The sequence below is a fragment of the Megascapheus bottae genome, chromosome 16 (assembly GCF_031878675.1).
Source record: "Megascapheus bottae isolate mThoBot1 chromosome 16, mThoBot2.hap1, whole genome shotgun sequence".
NCBI classification, from domain to species: domain Eukaryota; kingdom Metazoa; phylum Chordata; class Mammalia; order Rodentia; family Geomyidae; genus Megascapheus; species Megascapheus bottae.
The window spans coordinates 3,598,419-3,618,186 of NC_143524.1; the positions used below are offsets into that span (position 1 = coordinate 3,598,419).

At 46.8% G+C, this 19,768-nt stretch overlaps 1 protein-coding gene across 1 annotated transcript in view; it reads left to right on the forward strand.

Moving 5' to 3' along the window:
* Positions 1 to 16,731, forward strand: part of Kmt5b (lysine methyltransferase 5B) — a 59,340-nt gene extending 42,609 nt beyond the window's left edge. Inside the window, exons 7-11 of the mRNA XM_090347231.1 lie at positions 746 to 912; positions 1,127 to 1,146; positions 1,232 to 1,368; positions 8,312 to 8,508; positions 14,138 to 16,731. Of these exons, the coding sequence (XP_090203357.1) occupies positions 746 to 912; positions 1,127 to 1,146; positions 1,232 to 1,368; positions 8,312 to 8,508; positions 14,138 to 15,609 (1,993 nt within the window). The 3' untranslated portion in view covers positions 15,610 to 16,731. The remainder of the gene's footprint in view (positions 1 to 745; positions 913 to 1,126; positions 1,147 to 1,231; positions 1,369 to 8,311; positions 8,509 to 14,137) is intronic.
* Positions 16,732 to 19,768: the final 3,037 nt, after the last annotated feature.

Sequence of the window (19,768 nt, forward strand, 5' to 3'; positions counted from 1 at the left end):
CAAATGGTAGAGTGCCAACCAAGAGAACAAGGTCCTGAGTTCAAGCCCCAGTACCAGTACGCCTACACAAACACTAATAATAATAATAATTTTATTTCTTGTCTTTTCTTTCTTAATGTGACCACATGAAAAGTTGAGCTTGGGCCAGGGGTTTGGCCTAGTGGTAGAATGCTTGCCTAGCATGCACTAAGACCTGGGTTCCATTCCTTGGTGTACTACATACATAGAAAAGCCAGAAGTGGTATTTCTACTCAAGTGGTACAGCTCTAGCCTTGAGGAAAGCCCAAGGACAGTGCTCAGGCCCTGACTTCAGTCCCCAGGACTGGCAAAAAAACAAACAAACCAAAAAACCTTGAGCTTGTGCACCATGCCTGGTAAGCAGTGTGCTAGCTGGTAGCTCACAGCATGGGTCCTTCTAATGTGTTACTGCCTTTGGTCCCTGCTGGCTTCATCCAGGCTCGGCAGTCTGCAAGTGCCTTACACCCAGGAAGCACTGTATTAGATACTACAGAACACTCAGCCACATGGGTGGCCTGCTCCTTGTTCTCTCATAGGGACAGGTAGAGAATAAGTAGCCACGGGACCAGACTATAGGGGCCAAGGAGGAAAAGCCATACCCAGGTGCATCCCAAGTGAGGCAGGTACAAGATGCACAATTTCTGGTATTTATTGGGCAGGCTTATTTTATTAGAAAAAGCCTTATGGTTTATAATTACTAGTAATTTTTATCACATATTTTAACTAGGAAACGAAATGACAAAATAGAATTACTGGTGGGTTGTATTGCGGAACTTTCAGAAATTGAAGAGAATATGCTACTTAGACATGGAGAAAACGACTTCAGTGTCATGTATTCCACAAGGAAAAACTGTGCTCAACTCTGGCTCGGCCCTGCTGCATTTATAAACCATGGTAAGCTGCATTTCCCAGGTGTCTGCACTGGTGCTGGCTGGGGAGGCCTGCCGTGGTCAGTGAGAGACCAGCCCCCTTCCAATAATCTAGTTCGGACCTACAGTTCTGTTGAAAATTGTGACATTGTCTGGAAAGCCTTTTCAGATTTCTGTAACTGTTCGTGTTTCAGATCTTATCAGCAGTTAATTGACTTTCTCTTTTGGACATTTTTCAGATTGCAGACCTAACTGTAAGGTAAGCAATAAACACTTCTTGAAACCCTCAAATATTTTGTTTCTGTCTCAGGGGTGAGATTCTCAATGAGTTCCTTTTATTTCAGTTTGTGTCAACTGGTCGAGATACAGCATGTGTGAAGGCTCTAAGAGATATTGAACCTGGAGAAGAAATTTCTTGTTATTATGGAGATGGGTTTTTTGGAGAAAATAATGAGTTCTGCGAATGTTACACTTGTGAAAGGTACACTATCAAGATTTTCACTTAAACTCAAAATTACACGTTTATGGGTATGAACTTAATTATCTTTTTTATGATTTAAGTACATTTTTATGTTCTGTGGTCTAGCGCCCTGTGACCTGTGTAGTCAAGTCTCATGCCCATCTTTAGGGTCCCTGCCTCTCCCTTCAAGTCCTCACACAGTCAGCTGTCCTGAATACAAAAATACTAAAGGGAAGGAGTAACAGCACACATGTGCATACCAACACACACACACGTACACGCGCACGCACGCACACACACACACGTACACACGCACCCACACACACACACACGTGCACACACACGTGCACGCACACACACATAGCCTCCAGAGTGGCAAGTGTAGCTTCCTCACTGACATGTATAAAACCTTGATGCCAGCATGGCATCACGCCATGGAAGGATTGTTTCCATGTGCTCCTCTTCACCATTCCTAAGTTCTTCTCGTGTCACTCATCGAGGAAGCTCTCTGTGATCCATCCCAATTCTGGGTCCTGGATTGGGAGTATGGCCCGGTGGGTGTAGAACAGTTGCCAAGCCAAGCATGTGCCAAGCCCTGCCTTGCCTCCCAGGACCAGTTGGCTTAACAAAGATCTTGCATCCTTCCTAAAATTTCCCACCTTTCCACTGGCTGGCAGGACCAGCTCCCACCACTGCTTGTAGTGCTGCTATAAACAAGCATGCCTAAGAGGTGAGGCACAGATGAGCCAGCAGAAGCTCCTGAAGGCTGCTTTTACAGGACGGTGTGGACTGCACAGGGCAGGCACTTGCTTAAGAGAGCACATTTGGTATACCTCACCATGTCCTCGGAACTTCACTCACCTGGCTGTGGCCGATCCTCAGCACCTTCCCTGTGTGGAGGAATGGTACATGACTGCCAGCAGTTTCCTAGCCCTCCTCCTTCCACTCATGCTGACTGACAATGTCTAGTAGAGGTGAGACTCCCCAGTCACTTGGCGCTGTTGCTGATTGTAGTTGTGGTTAGAGGAAGCAGAGCCTTATCCTCTTCTCATCCTGTGGCTAACCACTACCAACAGTGGCAAAAATGATTCCTAACACTGCTAGATTTTTGTTAGACTAGATGAGGATATATAAAATTTTTCCTGGGCTCACACAGGAGACTAAGATGTGAAGATTGTGGTTCAGTGCCAGCCAGGGCAGGAAAATCTGAGTTTCTTATAGAAACTACAAAAAAAGCCAGAAGAGATGCTGTTGCTCAGCTGGTAGAGCACTAACCTAGAACAATAAAAAAGCTTGGGTACAGTGTTCCCAGCACTGAGTTTAAGCCCTAAGACTGGCACAAACAAATAAACATGTAAATAAAATTTGTAATAAAAAAAAAAAGTTTTAAGACCCTAGGAATGTTCAGGCATTGTAATGCAAACCTGGAATCCCAGCACTGAGAGCGTTGAGACAGCAGGATGGGAGCTCAAGGCCATAGCATCTTAGTAAGTTCATTTAGCTTGGCTACATAGTAAGATCCTATCTCCAAAACAAACAAACTGTAGGAAAGGAGAGCTGGAGGTGTAGCTAAAAATGGTGAAAATTCCTACCCAGCAGTTTCAAGGGACTCAAGGCTCTGAATATAATCACCAGTACTACCCTCCTCTCCCCCCAAAAATCAGTAGTTAGTTAGATCTTAGACCAGTTTACAAATGTAAAATGACCCTGTAAGTCACGCATGATGATAACACCTATGTTCTCAGCATTCAGGAGGCTGAGACCAGAGAAAGTTTGAGCTTGACACTAATCTTGTCCACGTGGCAAGATCCTGTCTCAAAAATGAAAAAGAAAGAAACATTAATCCATGACAGTTTTCAGTCATAGTTTAATAATGCCTTAAAATCAATAGGCCAGGCCCAGGAGTTTGGCCTAGTATTAGAGTGCTTGCCTAGCATACACAAAGACCTGGCTTCCATTCCTTGGTACCACATACACAGAAAAAGCCAGAAGTAGTGGTGTGGCTCAAATGGTAGAACTCTAGAGAAAGTTCAAGGACAGTACCTAGATCCCCAGGAATGGCCAAAAAAAAAGAATCACGGGGCCGGGAGTTTGGCCTAGTGGTTAAAGTGCTTGCCTAGCATGCATGAAGACCCGGGTTCGATTCCTCGGTACCACATACATAGAAAAAAGCTGGAAGTGGTGCTGAGGCTCAAGTGGTAGAGCTCTAGCCTTGAGAAAGTCCAAGGACAGTGCTCAGACCCTGAGCTTAAGCCCAGGACTGGCAGAAAAAAAAAAAAAAGAATCACTTCATGGAAAAACACAGCAAAATAGTTAATCAAAGTTGACTGTTAATGAGTGCACATTGTGTGAGGACATGGACTGGGGAGTCCACAGGGCACAGTAGACACTTCTGTCTAGTGTTAGCTACACTGTCATAGTTGTAATTGTAATAGCTCCTATACAAATTCCACATGTTTCATCCAGACCCCTGCAAGAAAAAAAAGACCTAGGTAAAAGTAACCATAAAGACAAAAATATACATAGAAGGGGCAGGGAGTTTGGCCTAGTAGTAGAGTGCTTGCCTAGCATGCATGAATACCCAGGTTCGATTCCTCGGTACCACATGCATAGAAAAAAGCTGGAAGTGGTGTTGAAGCTGAAGTGGTAGAGCTCTAGCCTTGAGAAAAGTCCAAGGACAGTGCTCAGGCCCTGAGCTCAAGCCCAGGACTGGCAAAAACACACACACACACACACAGAGAACACAGAGCCGGGTGTGGTGGCTCGTGCCTCTAATCCTAGCTACTTAGGAGGCTGGGATCTGAGGATCATGGTTCAAAGCCAGCCCGGGCTTACGGTAAAGTCTGTGAGACTCCAATTAACCACTAGAAAACCAGAAGTGATGCTGTAGCTCCGGGAGTAGGGCAGTAGCTTTGCTGAACAACTCAGGGACAGCTCCCAGGTCCAGAGTTCAAGCCCTATGACCTACCAAAGCACACACACACAGCACCTTCCTGACAGGCATGAAGCCCTGAGTTGAAAACAAAAACATAAAATTATCACTCTTCTCTTGGCCAAAAGTATGGCCTAGTGGTAGAGTGCCTTCCTAGCATGTACAAATACCCAGGTTAGATTCCTCAGAACCACATGCATAGAAAAAGTCAGAAGTGGTGCTGTGGCTCAACTGGTAGAGTGCTAGCCTTGAGGAATGCCCAAGGACAGTGCCCAGGCCCTGAGCCTCAGAACTGGCCAGAAAAAAAAGTACTAAAAAATATTGCTCCTCTCTAATACAGAAATTATTTGGAATTTTTAGGATTTTTTTCTTTTTTTTTTTGGTCACTCATAAGACTTGAACTCTGGGTCTGGGTGACATCCCCGAGCTCTTCAAGCTCAAGCTAATGCTCTGTCACTTGAGCTACAGTTCCACTTCCTGTTTTCTGGTAGTTAATTGAAGGTAAGAGTCTCACATGGACTTTTTTGCCCAAGCTGTCTTTCAGCTGTGATCCTCAGATCTCAGCCTCCTGAGTAGCTAGGAATCCAGGCATGGGCCACCAGCACTCAACAACTTTTAAGTATTTTATTTTGGGAATTGGTCAAAATTATTTGAAGCTAGGCACTGGTAGCTTATACCTGTAATCCTAGCTACTTGGGAGACTGAGATCTGAGGATCACAGTTCAAACCCTGCCAAGGCAAGAAAGTCCTGAGACTCTTTTCTTTCCAATAAGCTACCATAAAAGCTGGAAGTGGAGCTGTGGCTCAAGTTCGAATGCTAGCCTTGAGCAAAAAAAAAAAAAAAAAAACCTCAAGGATAGAGCACAGGCCCTGAGTTAAAGCCCCAGGACTGGCACAAAGAAAATTAACTTATTTTGAAGCTTATGTAATAGTATTTTAATGTTAAAACAAGAAAAAACTATTTGGAAAGCTTTGCTTCAACAGATAGAATTGTGATCAGACTTGGTACTGGCCTAGAAATGGGTAAATGGATCTCAAAAGATAAAAGTCCTACAATAGGGCTGGCAGTTTGGCCTAGTGGTAGAGTGCCTGCCTAGCATACACCAAGACCCCAGTTTGATTCCTCAGTACCACATGCATAGAAAAAAGCTAGAAGTGATGCTGTGGCTCAAGTGGTAGAGCTCTAGGGTTGAGAAAACCCGAGGACAGTGCTCAGGCCATGAGCCCAAGACCAGGACTGGCAAAAAATGCCCTACAATAGAGGCAATGTATGGTATCTTAATATGTAGTAGAGGTAATGGTTTATTTAGTGATATTTGTTAATATTGTGCTTGGGGGGAAGAAGGGCACAGGGAAACCCCATGTCACATCATCATCATGTGCAAAGTAAATTCTTACTGGATTAAAGGTCTTAAAATTTATGAAAGCAGAACTATGACTCTAGAGAATCATATTTCAAGGTCAACCCAGGCAAAAAGTCAACCCAGGCAAAAAGTTCCTAAAATACGGTGGAAGGTGAGATCAGATGGATCTTGGTTTTAGCTTAGGCAAAGAGTTTGTGAGACTTCCATCTCAGAAAACTCAGGACATGATAGCATGTTCCTGTCATCTCAGCTATAATGAGAAGTACAAATAAGACTGTCAACTCATGCCAGCCACACAAAAATGAGAGCAAAGTGAGCTGGAATCATGGCCCAAACAATGGAGTGCCTAACTAGCTGTGCAGAGCCTTGAATTTAAACTTCAGTTTTCAAAGAAAAAAGAAGCAGAAGAAGAAGAAGAAGAAGAAGATGATGATGATGATGATGATGATGATGATGATGATGATGATGGGCATGGTGGCTCATGCACCTGTAATCCTAGCTACTCAGGAGGCTGAGACCTGAGGATCAAAGCCAGCCCACAAGACAATAAGAGTCTTATCTCCACTTAAGCACTAGAAAATGGGAAGTGGCACTGTGGCTCAAGGGGTAGGGTGGTAGCCTTTAGCTGAAGAGCTCAGGTACAGCTCCCAGGCCCAGAGTTCAAGCCCCATGACCGACCAAAAAAAAAAAAGAAGAAAAATCTAAAATTTAAGTAATATAATGTAAAATCAATAGGAAAAGCAATTTGGATATATGTCTAAGCTTGAGTTACAAAGATCTTCTTGAAGCTGTAAGACCAGAAATGATGAATGCAGACCTGTGTGAGTCGCCAAGGTCAAAAATCTTTTAAAAAGATGTTTTACTGGCAGACAATAAGTGCACACACCCAGTAACAGAGCCCCATAAACTCAAAGAAGAGTTAAAATCAGAGAGAAGAAATGGGGAAGGAAGAGGAAATGCTTCCCAGAAACCAGCTGTAAACCAGGAAACTAAGATATCTTCCCTCCCATTCACCCCAGCACAGTTGACTGCTGGTGTGAGTGTGAGCAGGCAAGCTGCCCCAGTCAGTACCAGAAGGCTGTGAATTCTAGCGGTCTTAGGGAAGTAGTTGCTAAAACTGAGCCCATCCTGGTTCCTAACAGTCCTGTTCTGCAGAAGTAAAAGCACCAGGTTGGAAGGACTTGGTTTCAAGAGCAGTTTAATAGCCGTGTTTGTGATGGCAAAATAGAAAACTAAAGTCACAAGTTTCAGTCCTCCCCTTGAGGAAGGCACAGTGCATTGTTTATTCTTTCTAGCATATGCAGTGATCTGATAAATAGACTAGATATTAAGTAAAATAGTAGATTTTGTTTGCCTGAAAAAAAAAGAGCAATGTAAATGAAGAATTTCATCTTCTGTTATCTGAAGATCCAATGGTTCTCATAGGCAAATTAACGGTTGAATGGCAATAGACCTAACAAGTTGTGACTGATGAAAGTATAAAGCTGAGGTTGTTTTTTGTTTTAATCATTATTTTTACTGTTTTTGCTTACTTGTAAATAGGAGTTACCATTCAACAAATCATTTTACAAGTATAATGCATCTTGATCAGTGTCACCCTTTCATTGTTCCCCTCATCCCTTCCATTGTTGTTTTTTTTTTTTTTTTTTTTGGCCAGTCCTAGGCTTGAGCTCAGAGCCTGAGCACTGTCTTTGGGATTTCCCAAGGCTAGAGCTCTACCACTTGAGCCTCAGCACCACTTCTGGCTTTTTTCTATGTATGTGGTACCAAGAAATTGAACCTGGTTCTTCATGCATGCTAAGCCAAACTCCTGGCCCTGTTTTTTGTTTTGTTTTTTTTTAATGTGATTGAACTCAAAACCTACACATGCTAGCCAAGTAGGGCACTTGGCCTACACCATCAGCCCTTTTGTTTTGCTTTCTTTTTGATATATTGTCTCCCTTTTCCTGGGCTTGCCTAGAACTTAATCGTCCTGCTTCCACTTCTAAGTAGCTGTGATTGCATACATTTGTCACTACATCTGGCTTTTAAATATTTAACTTTACTAGGAACAGTGGAGTTCTTTTTTCTTCTTTTTTTTTTTTTTTTTTTTTGCCAGTCCTGGGCTTGAGCTCAGGTCCTGAGCACTGTCCTTGGGCTTTCCTCAAGGCTAGTGTTCTACCCTGAGCCACTGCACCACTTCTGGCTTTTTCTATGTATGTGGTACCAAGGAATCGAACCCAGGTCTTCATGCATGCTAGGCAGGCACTCTTATCACTAGGACAAACTCCTGGCCCTTTTCTTCTTTTTTTTGTGGGTCGTGAGGCTTGAACTCAGCCTGGGTGCTGTCCCTAAGCTCTTCAGCTCAAGGCTACCACCCCACCCATGAGCCAAACCAAGCCCCACTTCCTGTTTTCTAGAAGTTAATTGGAGGTCAGAATCTTGGGTCCTTTTGTGCCTAGGCTGGCTTTGAACCTTGATTTTCAGATCTCAGCCTCCTGAGTAGCTAGGATTACAGGTGTGAGCCACCGCACCCCACCACTGGGTTTCTTGTGAGACTACTCTTAGACCTGCCTGTTCCCCACTGGTGGTCCAGGTCTTGGCAGGTCCACATGCCTTTACTCCAGCAAAGCTTCTTGTAAGAGTACTTTGTATTTCATTTGTTTAACCTGTCTTGTTTTTCTTTCAGACGGGGAACTGGTGCTTTTAAATCCCGAGTAGGACTACCTGCGCCTGCACCTGTTATCAATAGCAAATATGGACTCAGAGAAACAGACAAACGCTTAAATAGGCTTAAAAAGTTAGGTGACAGCAGCAAAAACTCAGACAGTCAGTCTGTCAGCTCTAACACTGATGCAGATACCACTCAGGAAAAAAACCATGCAAGTAAGTAAGGGAACCTCTGATAAGATATCTTCTTTAAAAGCTTGTTTTTGTTTTGCTTGTCCCAAACAATTTGCTTTCTAAAGCATGCTTCTGTAGATTTGAACTTCTAAACAAGAATCACCTAGGACTCCAAGCTTCAGAAGCCTGAGGCGTTCTAGAATGGTTTGAATCCACACTTCCATTCCTGTCCCCTCCTACGTCCGGTCAGTGTATGTTAGGCCTGCCATGAGACGAGGGCCTGGGTAGGATTGTCAGGCCCCTTCTTGCCCAGCGTCCAGCCAGTCTCTTAGGATTGGTTGACCGAAATGGCAGTGTGTAGCGTCTGGCTGCAGGCTCCTACGTGTTAGTCCTGAACTAGTTACTGGGTCGGAATTGCTGGAGCAGCATTTGGATGTGGTCGCCTTGCGGAATGTGTTGTTAACCGCTACAGAAAGTAGTGAAGGAGCTGAGAAGGATAAAGAAGCTATGCGAAGGGCAAGATCTGATGGAGAAAAGAATGAAGAATAAACAAAGAGAAAAGGAAAAGAAGAAGCCCTCACTGGGCAAAAGCCAGCACATGCTGATTGTGGAGCTGGGAAGTATGGGGACCTCTGTGGCTCTTGTTGCCTGGGTGACCCTGGTGGGTCTAGGCACCGCCACAGCACAGGCCCTTTGATTGTCTTTGGCAGATAATTATACAAAATTATACAAAAGCTCTGAGTTGGTGTCCCCGAAATCGCCCTCTGCTAGCAGTGTGTCCAGTGTGACTTCTGAGCGCTAGACGGCCTCTGAGGTGCTGGCTCACATCCTTCTGATGTTTTCCACACCGGAAATGACCCTACAGAAAACCCTGAAGAAAGGGAGAGGTGAATGTCTGTGAGGATTCCTGGAGTTCTCACTGCTGGAGTCAGGGGCTAGATGAGACCTAGTGTTCAAGCAGGAGTCCACGTTAGTCTATGTTATACACAGGAGGCCGTAGTCCATCATTCACTGGTGACTGTTGATTCTAACAATAAATGCAGTGCAATGAACATTTGCTTTCTGAGTCTGGTTCCTTGGTGAAACTGGAGACTTGTGAAACCCGTTTTATAAACGTGTACATGAAAACATAGGCCCTCCCTGCCATCCGTCCGTGGGGGGCCTGGCAGTCAGTGTGCACACTCCTTAGCGGAAGCACGCCGATGCAGTGCCTGTGCTGACTGCCGTCGTCCAGGGAGGATTCACGGTGGAGCTGAAAAGCCTCCTAGTTGTAGGGAACACGTGGTACGTGAGGTCCAGGCCTTCGCCCCAAGGGAAGTGGTGAACCGCTAACCTTCCCAGGTTTTCTCAGACTTAGAGGGACCAAATAGCCCCAGGAGCTGTAGTGTCAGGTAGAGAACAGGAATGCCGCATTTTGCAGTGACTGCCTTTTTTGGGGTGCTTCCTGCAGCATGGTGTGTGGAGTCATCCACGGTTGGTTGGTTGTACGAGTGCTGATGTGGAGGCTCAAGGCTCTGACCATTGCGTGTTAAGTCATGTTCACATAAGATTTTCTTTTTGGGGGAAAAGTGCTTTTGGTTTGGTTTTGGTTTGAAATGGTCTTGCTGTGTAGCCCAGACTGGCTTTGAACTCTTGATCCTCCTGCCTCAGCCTCACCAGTGCATGTGGCTTCCTACTTGTATTCTTTTAGGCTGTCTTTCATTTTGGTGTTTATGTCTAAACCCTTCAAAAAGGAAAGCTTTTTGACTGAGATTGGAGCAAAGCAGAAGCACCAGTGCTCTTCTGAAGAGTAGATATGCCTTGTGTATGTATGTAGGGTGACCTGCTTGTCTTTATCCTGTATTTCATTTGGGGTGTATCTGCTCATGAAAGAAGTGCTTTCTTCAAACATTATGTGTAGAGAAACATTTCTGCCTGGTGAGAGAAAAATGACCTCTTCCTTCTCCTGGGCCCCTGACTAGAAGGCATCTTGAGAGCACTTCAGTGTCTGCTAGTACAGACCTGAAGGCCACTTCTACCACTGTCACTACCACTGTAGGAAGGTCTTCCGACCTCTGCCACTAGACAGGCTGCTTTCTGCAGATAGCGCCGGGTACAAGATGCAACACGGAAGGAGTGGGTGGCCACTGTCAGCTTAGGACCAGGAGGAATGGCCAAAATGTGGAGGCTGGCTTCCCTCCTCTCCCCAGAACTGCACCCAGGTGATTTGAACTCTGCCAGTTTGTCGTCATGTCAGGTCAGACTGCTTGTACCCATTAAACCAGAGTGCTACTGAGGGCTTTCTGGGTTCTCGAGCCATGAGATGATACCTCGTGAAGTCCCGTGTGCTCTTGCTCTGTGTGGGTGGCCCAGGCGCTCAGGGAGCTCTGCTGCCTCTTGCTGCTCTCAGTGCCACACTTACTGCCTTACGTTTTTTATGGCATCTTGGAGTGACCATGTTAACCAAGAGCAGGTCCTGCACCATGAGTTGGGACCACGTCAGGCAGACAACATAGAGCTCAACTGAAATCAGGATCAGAGCCAGTGCAGTGTCACATGCCTGTAATCCCAGCTCCTAGAAGATTGTGTTCAAGGACAGTACCAGGCAAACAGCAATAGCTGAGGGCAGTGGTAGGTGCCTGTCATCTCAGCTATTTGCAGAGCACAAATAGGATTACAGAGGATCCAGCCTTGATTAAAAGCAAGACTCTATCTCAGAGCAGCTGTGGTAGAATATTTGCCTAGCAAGGGCAAAGCCAAGCTTAAGCACCATTGCCACTCAATAACTGTGATCTGGAGCCACAGACCTTAGTTCAAGTCCTATCTTGGTCACTCACTGGGGAGGGGGGGCTCTTAAGGCATTCACTCCCAGTCATTCTAATGTGCCCAAGTTGCACACACAGCATCTAGCATACACAGCTGCCCAAAGGTGCTGTCCAGATTCATTCCCTTGGGATTTGTCTGGGGGAGGAAAAACTGTACAGAAGCCCAGGCTGCACGGCCTTCTGCAGCCACGGGGGAGGGGGGGCAATCCCCCATCTCCCTGCACATTTAAACATAATTGACTTTTTCCTCCTTGATTTCACTAATTCCCAGCTTCCACCTCCAGTGAATGCTCTGGTCACCAGTTTTATATAGTGATGGCCTCCTGGCTCTGGCAGACTCTGGATGCTTATCTGTCTTTGGTCTTCACTTTGATGAGCTTACTTTGACCTAGACTTTTGATGAGATAATGCTTTACTCTTTGATGATAACACACACACAGGTGTGAGCTCTGTTGAAGTTGTATGTGTGTAATATCCAATACCATCCAGACAGGGCTCAGGAAGGGCATCCCAAATTGCAGGTCATAGTGGTAAGGCACGTGAAGGAGGCTGGCCTCTGCCCAAGCTCCCAGGGGGGGGGGGAGGCGGGGGGGAGGCTGGCCAGGTAAAGCCTGTCATGCATGGCCATTCCTGGCGGAGGACTAGAGCAGATGTGAGAAAGGGCTATGACCCCAGGCTAACTTACTTACTCTTGGGCACCTAATTGTTGAAAGCATTCAGCCCCAAGGTTGCATGAGGTGATAGGCAAATCTTTCTGGCTGCACAGAGGAGGAGGCTGGACTGTCTGGGAAGCAGACGGGTTCCAGGAACAAGGTGGGGGTAGACTGTACAGGGTGGGTGAATGACAGGTGAGGCTCTTGGGATAGAAGGGATCAAGGGGGCCTGCTCCCTGCCTGGGCAGTGGGCAGGTGTGCGGCAATACAGACGAGGTGAACGGTGGGACAGGCACGGCAAGGCAGGGTATCTGCTGTTGGGGGTGTGTAACCCAAGGAGCATTGGCAGGCGGCAGCAGAGGAGCGGGGTGCTAGCTGTGGGCAAGTAGGCACCTGTCATCTGCAGCCTTGACGTTTGCAAGAGGCCAGCAGCCCCTGAAGAGTAGCTGGGAAGATGGAGACGTGGGCTCATGTGTGCTTGGACAGCTGAGAAAAGCAGCTTCTCAAGAAGAAAATGGTTATCGAGGTCCCACTCAAGTGAACAGGCGGGCTAACAACGTGTTCCCGGAGCTGGTAATAGGAATGTGTCAGCTGCAGGCCGGGGGTGTGTGTGTGCATGTGTGTAGTGTGCAGTTTGACGGCAGGCACCCAGGCCAGCAATGGAGAAGAGCATGGAAGGTCAGGAACCACTAAGCTGGGCCATAGAAGAGTCCTGGGGAGACAAACCGAGGCATCTCCTATCCACCGTGAGAAAGCCAATCTGGAACCCACCAGTAAACACTGTGGCGTGTGTAGACAGGCAGTGACTCAGTCCACCTTGCAGACCAGCCGGGCAGAGCAGTCTGTCTGCTACAGAGTTCCCTAAATACCATTAGCAAGCAAGTGTGTTTCATTCCGGTTCGTAAGAAGCCATTGGTCCTTGAGCTCAGTGCTGTCCAGGCTTCACTCCTTCCATTCCAGAAATAAGTTGCTTCCGTGGCAGCAGCCCCCACAGATACGTGTTCTTCGTTGGCTCAGTGTGTTGTGTTGTTAGGAATTCTGGTTGGTAGTGTAGCCCGAAGCCCACCTGTGCCAGCCTCTTGTCCACAGAGCCTTCAGTCTGGGAGGATTTGACCATTCTACAAGACTTGTGTCACTTTGCTTCTCCCTTAATTCCAGTAAGAACTGAAACAAACTTCATTGCTTTGCCATGTGGGAGGAACGGGTGGTCCAAGCATATAAAAAGGACTTACTTGCTTGTCCAGGCCCCCGGGTGCAGGGTTCACTGTGTCCAGTCCACCCTGACTTCTGCTGATTAGCTTTAATAAAGGAAGAGGTTTTGACTGGGGAATGAGGGAACTCTCTCTGAAAACTTGACTTGTGGAGGCTGGGAGTTTGGCCTAGTATAGTAGAATGCTTGCCTAGCATGCATGAAGACCCAGGTTCTATTCCTCAGTACCACATATGTAGAAAACAGCCAGAAGTGGTGTTGAGGCGCAAGTGGTAGAGCTCTGACCTTGAGAAAAATCTAAGGACAGTGCTCAGGCCTTCAAGCCCAGGACTGGCAAAAAAATAAAAAATAAAAACTTGTGGAAAGCCCTGTTTATATAAATGATCTCTTGGAATGTAAGTGTGGAGAACAGCAACAACAAAACGATGGCAGAGTCAGCCAGCTCAAGCGGCTTGTGAATTTGGGTCATGTAGAAGCCCTTGGAAAACCTTTATTCAATCCCCGTCTTGGAGGGAAGATGGCAGATCCTGGGCGGTCTTGAGTTCATAGTTACTGAGGGTCCTGCACCCCTCTGAGTTGTCAGCTCCCCCCATTTCTCCAATCCTCAGCGGAAGTGAGAAGTAATCCTGTAGTTCTTTTTTGCTGAGTATTCGAATGACAGTCTGGGTTTACTTGTCCGTTTTGCTTGTAAGACACCTATGTGACGGAGTTTGTCCTCAAGCCTAGAATAGTTCTCTTCTGTGTCACTGGCCAAGTAATGCAGTTGTTTTGGGTAAACAAGTTAGCGAGTCTAAAAGCAGGTTTGAAATGATCAATCTGTAAGAAGTCCAGACAGGTGAAGGAGAGACCTAGAGCAAAGTCTAGGCACTTGTGGCACTTAGCCACAAAATAAGGGACACTGTGGGTATCTGGTAGCTGAGTCTGGTTTGGGGCATGGTTTTTTTAGATGCTGAATTACCAAGCTCATTTTCACCTTGTTTTGTTTTGTTTTTTTAACCTTCCAGCTGCTAACCGAAAATCTTCAGTTGGCATAAAGAAGAACAGCAAGAGCCGACCACTGAGCAGGCAGTCGAGACTCCCCGCTGCTTCCAACTCTACCTCACCTAAGCTCACTCACACGAACAATCCCAGGGTACCAAAGACGCCGAGAAAGCCGGCAAAGCCTTTACTTTCTAAGATCAAACTGAGGAATCACTGCAAGCGGCTGGAGCCCAAGAATTCTTCAAGGAAACTCGAAATGGGGAACTTAGTACTTAAAGAGCCTAAAGTAGTCCTGTACAAAAATCTGCCCATTAAGAAAGATAAGGAGGCTGAGGGACAGAGCCAGGCTGCACCTGGGGGCGGGTGCTTGACCAGACACGCGGCCAGAGAACACAGGCAGAACCCTGGGCGAGGTGCTCATTCACGGGGCGACGACTCGCCCTGTGCCTACATCACGAGGCGCTCAACGAGGACACGTATGAGCGTAAAGGACGCCTCTGACATCAAGCTGGAACCAAATGCATTGGACGACTATAAAAGCGGCGAGACGGAGCCCTGCCCAGGCGGTGGCCAGCCGCCCATCGCCAAGGTGCAGGAGGAGCTGGCCCGCGAGACAGCCCCGAAGGTGGACGCAAAGGGCCCCAAGGGCGTCCCTGGCCTGTCCAAAAAGAAGTCTCGACAAGCCAAACTTGTGAAACAGTTTGCAAAGCTAGAGGCATCCCCTCCGGTGCCTGACTCCCCAGGGAGAGATGGCATGCTGCCCAGTTTGTTGGGTCCCCATCCTGACCAGGGTGAGCCCAGTGGCACAGCCGGGCTGCCTGCCAGTTATGCAGACTGCGCCCCTTCGCCCGTGGTAGGTTGTTCCATTGTCACCTCAGATGGCTTCAAAACAAAAGACAGCTTTAGAACTGCAAAAAGCAAAAAGAAGAGGCGAATCACAAGGTACGACGCACAGTTAATCCTGGAGAATAACTCTGGGATCCCCAAATTGACTCTTCGTAGGCGCCACGACAGCAGCAGCAAGCCCAGCGACCAAGAGGGCGACGGCGTGAACGCCTCTAAAATAAGCATCAAGCTGAGCAAAGACCACGAGAAGGATAATAACCTCTATGTAGCAAAGCTTAATAATGGATTCAACTCGGGATCAGGCAGCAGCTCGACAAAACTGAAAATCCAGCTAAAACGGGACGAGGAGAGCAGGGGATCCTATGCAGAGGGCCTTCACGAGAACGGGGTGTGCTGTAGTGACCCTCTTTCCCTCCTGGAGTCCCAGATGGGAGTGGACGACTACAGCCAGTATGAGGAGGAGAGCACCGACGAGCCCTCGTCCTCCGAGGGCGAGGACGGGGAGGACGATTATGAGGACGACTTCGAGGACGACTTCATTCCCCTCCCCCCAGCCAAGCGCTTGCGGCTTATAGTTGGCAAAGACTCCATAGATATTGACATTTCCTCCAGGAGAAGAGAGGATCAGTCTTTAAGGCTGAACGCATGAGCTCGTGGTCCTCGTGTGGCCTGGGGAGACGACGTTAGAGACGCAGCCTCCTGTGGCTTGTTCCTCAGCGACCCTCGTGGCCACAGCACTTCTGTCACGGTCTCCTATCAGCATAATCCTGTAGAAAGTGTACAGTGGACCGACTTCCGATTTGTGCACATTTTTACCGTACTTTTTAAATAGCCTTCTTACGTGCAATTCTGAGTTACGCGATAAATAAAGCCCTGGTGTAAAATTGTGCAGTGGTAGCAGCATTCCACACAGGACCTTGAAACAATAATGTGGCAACACAATTTGTTTTTTAACTTCAAGAGCAGCAGCTAGCTCTTTAATAGACGACTAAACAATAATTTAAAATGAATCATAGTAGCAGCATATTAAAGTTTTCGAGTATATGCTAATATCACCAGCAGTGATCTTTGGCTTTTTGGTTTATTTGCTAGATGTCTCCCCCTTGGAATTCTGTCAGTTTCACACTGTTTGCTGGCCCCGGTGTGCTGTGTGTGGCCTTGTTACCTTAGCAAACAAACCGCGGGGCGGGAGTCAGATTGCCAAATGGGCCAGCTCCTCCTCCCGTGCTTTGTGCGTCGGAGGTTAGCAGCAGCCAGCGTGCAGGGTGAGTTTCCAAACTGCGTATTTATTGCTTGTCATGTAAATTAAAGACCTTGTATTTAACACTTTTCCATCCTTTTAGATAAACTCGTTCTTTGCAAGAATGATTGGTGCTTATTTTTTCAAAACTTTGCTGTGAACAGACGTGCTGACAAGCAACAGCGTTTATCTAATGAACTACAGCTGTCTTAATCGGGCTCCTCCAGGCTTCTGTTGCACTTGTAAAATGCTACAAGGAATATTAAAAATCTATTCACTTTAACTTATAATAGTTTATGAAATAAAAACATGAGTCACAGCTTTTGTTCTGTGGTAACCTATAAAAAAAAATGTTTGTCTTTGGAATTCACTGTAAAGAACTGAAAACAATGTATATGTTGTACATATTTGTGTGTTGTGAGAAATTTTTGTCATAAGAAATTAAAAGAACTTACCAGGAAGGTTTTTAAGTTTAGAAATATCCATGCCAATAAAATAGGAAATTATAAATAGATAGTTTTAAGCACTGCATCAGTGGGTGTTCTTGCTTCTGTTTATTATGAAAATATCAGAATATTATTATCAGTTAAACAAAAAGAGGAGTCAGATTTGATTTGTTTTTTTTAAGCACTTTGAGAAATTAATTTTTAAGTAACTTAATGAGCAAATGTTTTGATTACTACTCTGTTCATTACCAAGCTCATTTGTTTCTCTGGGTTCTTTTACAAATCAAAGATTCGAGGTGTGTCGTCTGTAGCAGGTGTCTGACACCAGTGTGTCTCTTGCTTTATGGGAAATGTGCACGTCCTTGCAGACAGACAATGTCCTACCAGAAGTCGGCCGGAGGGGAGGTCCAGGGGAGGGGCCCTCACTGCTATCTCGTGTTAGAACTGCTGCCAAGTTCAAAAGTTCCCACAACCTGTCGCCAGTCAGTTCCAAATAGAAATTACGAAGCTATTCCAGTTTGGCTGCCTCCATGGCCTTTCCTTTCATGCCCTGTAGGGCCCTGTCAGCTCTGCCCTCGTGTTAGGTGCAGGCCAACCTCAGGTGTCAAGTGTGGCAGCAGGTGGTGGGCGTCCCTCCTCGGAGCCTTTCGGGTGTCTGGGGATGCCTCCACCCCTTCGGTGTCCCCAGCCACCAAGGAGGAGAGGAAGGTGGGCATCAGTGTGGAGGGGCCGGGGACAGCGGGTGCCCAGTCCCACTTCACTATTGTGAAGAGCCTGGGAGACTAAACGTTCAACTGCTTCTTTGAATACCAACAAGAGCCATCTCTGGAACTGCCATTTTAAGGAAAGAGTAACAAAAGTAACACATTTTCCCATTTTCTCCTCCACTTTTAAGCTTAATTTTAGTAACTTATTTATGATGTTTGTTTCGATTTGTTGTGGCCTCGTCTTTCGAGGCTGACCTTCCCGTGGGTCTCAGAGCAGCGACATGGGGTGACAGTCGCTGCCTCTCAGGAGTCGTATGCACAAGCACCCAGCAGCTGCTGGTGCCGTCTGGGAAACCTATTTCCGTTTCTAAAGGCAGGGGCCTCAGACTGTTCTCTATCTGCTGTAGAATTCACTGTGGGGAGGAGAACCCCTCCCCACACTGTAGACCAGTCTGGAAGAGGTTACATTCAATAAAAACTTTTCGCTTGAGCTTATGCAATGATTGGTTAAGGAAAAAAAAAAAGTTTTGGCATTGTAAGAATTAGGAAATGAGCCTAGAAATATATGTAAAGTATTCGATTTTCAATCATTTTTCAAATTGCTGTTTTCAATTGTTTTTGCTGGGTTGTAATACTTTTGAGATACAATGTATTCCTTGTACTGAAAGAATGAAAAAAAAAGGACTTTTTCAGCATTTGAGGTAAGTTCTTTAACGTTTCATTAAAAACATTTTTTACAAATATTTTGTACATGCACTTGCAGTATTGAGGTTAATCATTTTAATAAATTCGGAAATTAAAACAATGGGTCGGTGTTTATATATCAAGAAGAGATCAGATTTTCTCCACATAGGCAGACGGGGTGATCTAGTACGTTCTGGGCCCACACCACCTCCATTCTCCCCTCCGGAGCCAGCAGATCCCCTGGCGCTACTGCTCAGGAAAACTTTGCCCCCAGAACAGACCCTTATTTGAAGGCCACAAAATTGAGAACCCTGGTTTTGCCCAACTCGAAACACCAGCATAACCTCTAAGTAGCTAGAATTACAGATGTGTGCCACCAGTGTCTGGAGTCACCAACATGCACCCTCCTATTGCATAACTACAAAAAAAGAAAAAAAAAAAGTGGCTTTCAGAGCAGGCTTCAGAAAGCTGCCAGCCCCAGGTGACACTTCATTGGCCCCTGGGGTGACAGCAAACATGCCTCTAGCGGGTACAAGGCAGTGAGAAAGCTCCAGCTTTGCCCTTACTCCCCTGGGGGTCCTGGAACCCATGAGCACTGCTTGTGTTTGCTAGTGGTGGAAACTTGATCCTCTAAGACTCTGCCACAACACTGCCCCTGCCCACTTCCTGCCCCTCTGCCCCTGATGTCTCCAGGTCCAGAGCCTGACTGCAGGGTCAGTGGCTGGCAATGGTGATGCTCTGAGACGGCTGCTCTGCTACCAGTCCTACACCTTGCATGCTTCCAACCAAGCCCACCCTGCTCACCCCTAGCCCAGGGGACACAGGGCTGCCCCCCCAGGCTGAAGCCTGGATAAGTGGGGTTAGCAGGGCAAGGCAAGTTGTTCATCCAGTGTATGTGGGACATCTAAAGTTGGGGAAAATACAGTTTGAGTTAAAACCAAGGGGTAGCTGGCTGTTGAGGATAGCCAAGACCACCTGAACAGGTGTAAATACAGCAGTCCGCCAGGACACACACACAGCAGAGCTTGGCTATGGGACCGCATGACCTTGGCAAGCACAGCTAGGCCACACTGGAGGAGCCAGCTGGCTGGGGACAGAGGAGCAGAGGAAGGCTTGCTGTGGAGGAACAGGAATGACAGCCAGGGAGGAGGTGGGCAGCTTTATGAAGGGTCAGGCAGGTTGAACCCAGAAGTCTCCATTGGGGCCTGCTTGAGAAGCAAAGCGGGAGATGACAGAGTTGGAGGGATGGTGAAGTCTCCTCCTGGCTGGCAGGCTCCCAGGATGGCTGAGATGATGGAGGAGGACTTGGCCAACAAGAGGGGTCGTTGTTCGTGTGTTTTGGTCATGGAACTTGAACTCCGGGCCTGGGCATTGTCCCTGAGCTCTTCAGCTCAAGGATACCACCCTACCCCCTTGAACCACAGCGCCACTTTTTTTTTTTTTTTTTTTTTGCCAGTCCTGGTGCATGAACTCAGGGCTTGAGCACTGTCCTTGGGCTTTCTCTAGGCTAGAACTCTATCAGTTGAGCCTTAGAACCACTTCCAGCTTTTTCTATGTATGTGGTACTGAGGAATCAAACCTGGCTCTTCGTGCATGCTAGGCAAGCACTCTACCACTTAGCCAAATCGTCTGTCTCCCATTCCCCTCCCCCCTGTTTTTTGGTCAGTCATCGGGCTTGAACTCAGGGCCTCGGAGCTGTCCCTGAACTCTTGCTCAAAGATAACTAGTGGT